The following is an 8,974-nucleotide window of genomic DNA, read 5'->3' on the forward strand; positions in this document are numbered from 1 at the left end:
TCAGAAATCCGCCTGCCTCTGCCTCCCAAGTGCTGGGATTAAAGGCATGCGCCACCACCACCTGGCCTGATTGGATGTTTTTAATTCAGCAGATCCAGTGAATGCTATTCTATTGTGTCACCCTTCCTGCCCTCTAATGCATCTGTCTGTACATCTCATCTGAAACACCTCCATAATAAACTCAATAACCAGAAAACAAAAAGATTATGTATTATAGGAATTCACATTTATGCAAATGTGTACTCATTAATCCTTCTGTATTTTGTGGGTGTATATTTAATTTGTGCCTTTTAAGAATCTTTTGATGCTTCTTTAGGGTCACACAGTAACTTACACACCCCTTTCAACATATACCAGAGTCAAATAATTGTTGTATAAGATATGAGAATAAGCAAGACTAACATTTTGGGTTGGAATACTTGAAATTCATATAATCAGAAAACAAATCAGTAAAAATGATTTCATTTTAATAAAATATATTTGAAAGTAAAAACACAGTGAGAGATGTGTGGCCCTGATTTTTTAAATAACTTTAAGTGGATGGGTATATATATATACACATATATACATATATGTGTATATGTGTATACATATATGTGTGTATATATATATATATACACACATGTGTGTGTGTGTGTGTGTGTGTGTGTATGAAAGAGAGAGAGATAAGGGAAGCATTTGTCTCTTGAATTGCTTTATGAATCAAAGCCTAGCAGGTTGTACACTACCACCAATATGATAACAGTGTTACCGTTTAGAATGTTGATAATTGAATTTAAAAAGTTCTGCTTTGGAAAACTCAGTAACCTCCTCCACACACACAATCCAGAATTATTTGGCTGGTTTGTTGGTCCTAGATGGATCTCCCTGGCATCGTTTCTCTAGAACTATCATTACTAAGCCAAGTCACTTGTGCCTCACAGGCTTATTTCCACCTGGGAATCAATGAGAAGTTGGGTCTGTCTGGAAGGCCAGATAGGCCCATTGGCTGCCTTGGTACATCAAAGGTGAGTGTGCTTTCCTATGGAGCGCCTTTGGGCAATAATTCTGCATGCAGAAATCATGTTTGGCTTCTGGCCATCCCTGTCACATTTCATTATGTACTTGAGGCAGTTATCTGAATTACCATTTTCTGCACATAAATCTTACTTACTGTGTGTCATATTATTGAAGCTTTCTGGGAATAAATGAACATCTCACTGCTATGTTATTGCCAAGCTTTGTAAAACATTTATAATAATATTTACTCAAGCATAGGGGTTTTCAGCCTTATTAGAAATGTTCTACTTTAAATTTACTGTCATACTGACTCAAGCAAAAAACTTTAAAATTAATTTTTTATGGACTTTGTGAGCTATTATTTGCCTATTCAGAAATAAATATCAGTCTTACTTATTGTTGAGCCGTGGGACACTATGCCTTGTATTTTGTATTTTGCTTTCTATTTCCTATTACAGATTTACCGTATTCTAGGGAAGACTGTGGTTTGTTACCCTATCATCTTTGACCTGAGTGATTTCTACATGTCTCAGGACGTTCTGCTGCTCATCGATGACATCAAGGTAGCTCTGAGCAGAGGTGACTTTGTTCACACTGGTTTCTGACAGGTGTTGTTAGATGGAGGATTTCTGGGTGTCCATGACTCTAGGTTACACCAAGTAAATCATGAAAATAAATAGTGCCTTTGCAGAGTTTGGAATTCTAGCCACACTAAAATAAAACTACACTCTTCTGGACGTGATACTGTTTTAAAACTGTGCTTGGATGGTACTAGCAGTTCATCTCCCTTTGAGAAAAAAAATTGAATTAGAGTAATTTTACTTGTGAAGACTGTCTAGTAGGATTTCAACCAACCCATAATTGTATGGCTAAAGAGCTAATCCACTCTACTCTGTGTGAAGAGAAGAAAGATTTAGAACTGTGGTCCTAACACCTGGAGCCAGACTATGTCTGTTCAGTTCTTGACTCTCTATATTTACCAACTGTATGTTTTCAGGCAAGTTATTTAGCTCCTTTACCCTTCTGACTTTTGATCTGTAAAACCAGATAATAAAAGGGCTGTGCCCTGTAATCAATGAATTAATGTGTAAAACAGTCTAACAGTATTAGACACATGGTGGAAAGTTATGTGACGGTGGTGAGACTCCATAGCCAGTCAAAGCTCTCTCCACACATCACTGATGATTTCTACAGAGGGGCTTCATAAATGAACCACCTCTTTGTACTAATCCATAGTGAAAAGTAGTGACAGTCTTCTGAGTGATAGAGCAGGGAAGAGTTGTCTCTCGATTCACTCACGGGCTGTACTTTCTTAAGGCCAGAAAGAAACATGACGGAGGGAGAAGAGAAAGGCTTGAATAGTCTCAGAACATAGTGCAAGGTTTAAAATGAAAATGATTCTTTGCTTCTAAGTAGCCTAAATTATCCAGGGTTCGATTATAAACTATTAGAACTGTTATGGGATCTTTGCCTCTCAGTTAAGGATCTCAGACACTATTCCATGACATCCTACCTCAATCTAATTTTTTGATAGAATGCACTACAGTTCATTAAGCAATATTGGAAAATGCATGGACGCCCACTTTTTCTTGTCCTCATCCGGGAAGACAACATAAGGTAGGTTGATTAATAAAGCAGGCCATGGGACTGAGGAAATGGCCCTGCAGCTGAGGGCCTACACAGCTCTCGCAGGGGACCTGAGTTCACTTGCCAGGTGGCTCACAACAGCCTCTAGCTCCAGCTCCAGAGGATCTCATGCTCATCTGTCCTCTGTGGAGACTGCATTCACATGCACACGCCTATACACATACAGATTTTTTTTTTTTTTTAAAGAAAGTAAGCCTCACTTGCTTTATGGCATTAACACAGAAAATGTGAAAGCTGAGCCTCCTGGTATTTTCCTATTCTTAGCATGTTGCAAATTGTTTTGCATATATAGCAAATATTTCTTTGTTAATTTTGCTTTATATTTTTAATAAGGTTGTTTATCTTCTTTATTCCAGAGGTAGCAGATTCAACCCAATATTAGACATGCTGGCAGCCTTTAAAAAGGGAATAATTGGAGGAGTCAAAGTTCATGTTGACCGTTTACAGGTAGCCTTCTAAACTTCAGTGTTTCTGGTCCAGAACAGTTAATCTGCTATGCTTCTTAATGAGCTTTACAAGTTTCATTCTGTACTTACCTTCTTTTTGTCCTGTCTCTGTCTGTCCTGCTGTCCTCATCCATCAGATGCTTGAACAGTAGCTGCTTCTTAACAGAATTTTAGACTTTGGTAGCTTAACTTCATTTTGGTATTTGTAGAGACAAGTCCACCAGTAGACTAATGACTTGTGTATAATCTTGGGCTTCTAAAGGCGTTTTGGTTGTCTCTTGGTTTTAGGCTGTTTTGCTTACTGAACTGTAACATCCAATCAGGAGAAAGCTTTGTTTCATCCAAGCGCCACAGCTTGGATTACCATCACAGCTCCTAAAGGGACGCACCCACAGGTCCCCAGCGTGAGCACTGGCCCCTCCTTTATACACCTCTTCCAGAAAAGTCAGTATTTGTAACTAGTTTAATACCCTCTAATACTAAGTGATGTTTTAAAATTGAAATCTATAGAGTATCAATAGTATTAGGCATTAGCTAGTGAACTTAAGCTAAATATTTACTTTATGATCAGAAATAGCCAATAAGGGTGAATAGGCTATATAAATATAAAATGTTAAGTAAGTTATTTGTGTGTTTTCAGTATTAGTTATCAGCTTTAGAGTTTGGTGAGTTTTGACTCTTTCTCATACTCTACATGATAATCACTCGCTGAACCCTGTTATCTGTCCCTTCAGAGTGTATCCAGACTCTCTTCCCTAGCATTGACATCATGATGCAGGCTACCATCATTCTCTCACTAGATTTTCTGTCATCTCCTGAATTCTATTATCAACAGTTAGCCTTGTCATACACGCTTGTTACTGGCAGGTACACTGATTGTAAACCCCAAAGACGGTGTGTGATCCATAGGTTCTGTACCTGCATCATGGACCCAGCTTTCTAGCATTGCCCCAGCCATTCTATTTTAGCCACACTACCTTCTTTATTGCTTCTAAAATTCACCATGCATGCTCCTACCTTTTGCACATGATAGTTCTGCTTCAACCTGAGTGTTGAGCACAGTCCTCCTTCTAGTGTCCGATTTATATCTCATCTTGTTAGAGAAATTTTCTCTGGTCATATACATATAATGGCTACCTGGCCTCCTGTTCCTCTATCATAGAACCCCTTCCTCTTATTGTTCTTATTTCTACTTAGTGGTTATTTTTCTATGTTGCTCTTACCTTGTCTAATGCTTGTGTCTTAATCAGGGTTTTTTTTTCAAAACAATATTCATACTCTCAAAGCCTGCTTTAATTATAATAAATCCACGCCATCTGAGTGCAGGCCTAATTTACCCCGTGAATTCTATGCAAACGTTTCATGAAACTGCTGTTAATGGGAACAGTATGTACCTGATACCATACTGATGCTATTAGGAGTGGGAGGGGCTGAGGGAAAGAAGGGAATGGCTATTTCCTCTCCCTCTGTGCCCTGTAGATCTGCTGATGGGCCCAGGGCATAGTCAAGGCTAAGTACAGCCATTGAGGCCCCACACCAGCCACATGTGGCCTCACAGTTTAAAGCCGGGCTCCCAAGGAGCTGGCCACCACAGGTGCGAAGCTTTCAGTGTGCTGGCAGCTTTCCTGGGAGCTGGCCCTACTCCTTGGGGATCTCAAACATGCAGAGGCTCTCATACTTTGGCAGAAGCTCAATCTTGGTCCTGACCTGCTCTCAGAGGCTGTGTAGCTGCTGCTGCTGCTGCTCCTGCTGCTGCTGCTGCTGCTGCTGCTGCTGCTGCTGCTGCTGCTGCTGCTGCTGCTGCTCAGGGCTCATGTGGATGCCTATGAGCTTCCGCATCTTCTGAACTTTGTTTTGAGGGCGTTCAGGTCCTGGTGGAGATCCAGGCTGTCCTTGTCTATGCATTTGATGACATTGTGAAACAATGGCAAAAAGAAGTAATTCTCCTTCACATCAGCAGGGGGGTTGGTAACTGAGGTCATGGAGCACAGCGACCAGCAGAGGCTGAGGTGGTGGCAGTGGCTTGGACTCAGGCAGCAGCACAGGCTATAACTGTAGCATATCTTTGGCCTGTCTCCCACCACCACCCCAGAGGAAGCCATAGCACCACTTGGCTGCCGAGGGTCCTTAGTCAGGGTTTCTATTCCTGCACAACCATCATGACCAAGAAGCAAATTTGGGAGGAAAGAGTTTATTCAGCTTACATTTTCCACATTGCTGTTGATCACCAAAGGAAGTCAGGACTGGAACTCAAGCAGGTCAGGAAACAGGAGCTGATGCACAGGCCATGGAGGCATGTTACTTCCTGACTTGCTCCCTCTGCCTTGCTCAGCTTGCTTTCTTATAGAACCCAAGACTACCACCCCAGGGATGGCACCACCCACAAGAGGTCCTCCCACCTTGATTACCAACTGAGAAAATGTCCCACAGCTGGATCTCATGGAGGCATTTCCTCACCTGAAGCTCCTTTTTCTGTGATAACTCCAGCCTGTGTCAAGTTGACACACAAAACCAGCCAGTACAACTTGCATATAGCAAATGATCAATAAACATTTATCTAATTATTTTGCCAAACATCAAGTTGTATAGATATGAACTTGTATGTTAGAAACACCATCCAACAAATCCAGATAAAGATCCTGCCCTAAGAAGGTTCATAGTCTACCAGCAGTCTGCTTATAGTTGGGCTCATTTGGCTTGCACATTTGGCTTTCTCATCCATACTCTACAAAGAAAATTGGTGTTGTGTTTCTTTCCTGCATCTGGGTGTCCACATTTGTGGGTATTCCTGTATCATCGTCTCCACTAGAGAAATGATGGATTCATTTGCCACCAAAAACAGTTGTCTCCTACCCACAGCTTCTTCATATTTGAAACAAACTGGGAGAAAATGATGTGTATACAATAATTTTAATAAGAATACCTAATTGAGAATAATAACTTGCAGCTTGCTTCTGACCATTCTCTGGGTAACTAGAAGTGATAGGTAAAAAGCCAGTGTTTATTCTCACCTGTTCGCACTACAAGCAAAATAGGTGTTTGAGTTTAGACTAATTTAATCTGCTGAACTTATATTTGAGAAGTGGAATATAGACTGACCAAATGTGGGTTGCCACATTCCAGAATGCAGAGAAGCAATAGCTTAACTATTTATTGTTGTAGAAATTCTTTAATCCCGACCTAGGGTTTTGACCCCCCTTTTGACCCTTTAGTTTCTGGCTAAGAGACACACACAGCCTTTATGTTTACAATAAGCTTTAAACAGCACAAGAGCTGGGCAGATACCTGTCCTCCTTGCTATTAGAATCTACTGTCCTATAAATAAACCCAAGTTGTTACTTACTATGTTTCATCTGGGCTGCTCTTCACACCAATGTGCCAGCCCTCAGGGCTATATTTTTATGGCTCACCTAACTCATCGTGGCTTCTCCTTCCTTCTCCTGCATCTTCTCCTCCTCATGGTTCTCTGACCCCAAGCCTGGAAAACCTAAACCCCACCTGTGTCTCCTCTGCCCAGCTATTGGCTGTTGGCATCTTTACTTACCATTCAGAAATAACTTGGGGGTAAGGTCTGCATGTGGACTCTCATCTCTGGAACAACCAAGTCCTGGGGACCGCACTTAGTACCAAACAAAATACTAAACCTCAACAGTTATAATCTTCATGATCTTTTAAGAGAATTGGTTATTACATCACTGGATAGCCCTGAAATATATTAATATTACAGTATTAGGATCTAAGGTTTAATTTTATATTGCCTTGCCCCAAAACAATTTAGTATCTTATTTTCTAAATGTTTAATAAATGCTAAAACACTTTAGTACCCACTTTAAAATAAAGACATATAGATGGCAGTGTAAACGATCAGTGGAGACTTTGACTCAATCCCCAGCACTGTAATAAATAAATACATCCCTTTAATTCAAAGAACAGAGAGACCACCTCATGGTGGCTTTCCTATTTAATATGACTCATGAATTTGTTGCTTGGTGTATCCAGTCTATTTATAGGTGTTTGTATTCTGTTTTAATTTGTTACATATAGAGATCTCTGATTTTAGACAGCTCATTTAGGAACCTATTTCAAAATTACATGTAAGTGGACATATAGAAAAGTATGAGCAGAGTATAGCTTGACAGATGTAAACATTTTGAATCATCACATTGCAGACATTGATCTCTGGAGCTGTAGTAGAACAGCTTGACTTTCTACGAATTAGTGACACAGAAAAGTAAGTCCCCTTGAATTACTTATACTTAGTTTTTTCATTTCTTGCAACTATATTAGGAAAGCAGGAGATCTGAAATGTTTTATTTTGATTTCCAGGCTTCCAGAATTTAAGAGCTTTGAAGAACTAGAATTTCCCAAGCATTCAAAAGTCAAACGGCAGAGCAGTACTGCAGATGCTCCTGAGATTCGGCAGGAGCCAGACATCACCATTACCGAGTGGAAAAACAAATCCACCCACGAAATCCTTCAGAAGCTGAATGTAAGCAAGATGCAATCATACCTAGCCCTGAGGGGCTACCAGAACAGGACTTCTCAGTCAGGCTGTGTGCCTTTGTGTCCTCTGAGAGAAAAGGGTGGCTGGTCTATGGTCAGGGCAGGCAGTGAAAAGGTGTCCTCTTGGGCCAAAGTCAGCGTGGATGTATAAAGAGCATAGATGGTAAGACTTGCAAGTAGGCGCTTAGACAGTGAGCACTGATGCAGTGTAGATGTATAGAGTGTAGATGGTAAGACTTGGCAGGTAGGCGCTTAGACAGTGAGCACTGATGCAGTGTAGATGTATAGAGTGTACATGGTAAGACTTGCAGGTAGGCGCTTAGACAGTGAGCACTGATGCAATGTAGATGTATAAAGAGTGTACATGGTAAGACTTGCAGGTAGGCACTTAGACAGTGAGCACTGATGCAGTGTAGATGTATAAAGAGTGTAGATGGTAAGACTTGCAGGTAGGCACTTAGACAGTGAGCACTGATGCTACCTTTGTGTTCTTCAGACTGTTCATTCCGCTCTCTTTTCTCTCCCTGCTCCAACCACAGCTTACTGGTAGAGCTGTAAACTCTGGGTCATGTTGGCCATACAGATTTGATCATGTCACTTAGATTCTCTCTTTTCAGCCACGACTAACTTCTTCTTAACCCATATAAACAACAATATCACATAGCAGTCACAAAACACATAGACGGTGTCCTGAAATATAAATATTCTATATGTGTCCCTTCCTCCATCTCCACTGATAGTAGCATGGTCTCCCATTTACAAATAAGTAAAATCAAGAGGAGAGTGACTTGGTCAAGTCTCAGATAGTGATGCATTAATATTTATATAAACCATAAAATCTGTTCTTCGGTTATTTGCTTATTGGAACATTTGATCATTAAATCCTGCTATATCCAGAAACTGACTTCTGTACCCTCTCTGCCTTCAAGGCATCTCAGACCAAGGTCTGTAATGCCATCTTATTTACTGTCTCAGTGACATCAGATCTTTCTTCCATCCCACGTCAGGCTGCTCCCTCTTTGCATTATGAGCTTTATTATTACTTGAGTCCTATGGTCATCAAAACTCATTGCATCCCAGTTCCTTATGCCAATTGATGTTTCAGGACTGTGGTTGTCTGGTTGGTCAAACTATCCTGCTGGGTATACTGCTCAAAAGAGAGGGCCCTAACTTCATCACGATGGAAGGTAAGAGTAAATGAGCAGGGGGCATATCTACAAAAGGGGCTCTGTAAGGTGAATATCTGTCAAACACATATAACAATGCCAACTGTTCTGAGTTATTTCCTCTTCCATTAAATCTCCCACCCTGTCACATGGAAAGCCTCCCTCACCCTTGTCCTCTCACATGGAAAGCCTCCCTCACCCTTGTCCTCTCGC

At 40.8% G+C, this 8,974-nt stretch overlaps 1 protein-coding gene and 1 pseudogene across 7 annotated transcripts in view; one reads left to right on the top strand and one right to left on the bottom strand.

Moving 5' to 3' along the window:
- The window catches only part of Phkb (phosphorylase kinase regulatory subunit beta), a 210,521-nt gene that overhangs the window by 159,323 nt on the left and 42,224 nt on the right, over positions 1-8,974 (top strand). For all 7 annotated transcript variants that reach the window (XM_031340678.1, XM_031340676.1, XM_031340673.1 and 4 more), the window contains 7 exons: positions 924-1,007; positions 1,458-1,562; positions 2,534-2,616; positions 3,003-3,093; positions 7,262-7,323; positions 7,419-7,581; positions 8,701-8,782. In XM_031340678.1, coding sequence (XP_031196538.1) covers positions 924-1,007; positions 1,458-1,562; positions 2,534-2,616; positions 3,003-3,093; positions 7,262-7,323; positions 7,419-7,581; positions 8,701-8,782 — 670 coding nt within the window. The remainder of the gene's footprint in view (positions 1-923; positions 1,008-1,457; positions 1,563-2,533; positions 2,617-3,002; positions 3,094-7,261; positions 7,324-7,418; positions 7,582-8,700; positions 8,783-8,974) is intronic.
- On the bottom strand, positions 4,731-5,194 carry LOC116069777 (annotated as a pseudogene).

Source organism: Mastomys coucha, unplaced genomic scaffold, assembly GCF_008632895.1.
Source record: "Mastomys coucha isolate ucsf_1 unplaced genomic scaffold, UCSF_Mcou_1 pScaffold22, whole genome shotgun sequence".
Taxonomy (NCBI): domain Eukaryota; kingdom Metazoa; phylum Chordata; class Mammalia; order Rodentia; family Muridae; genus Mastomys; species Mastomys coucha.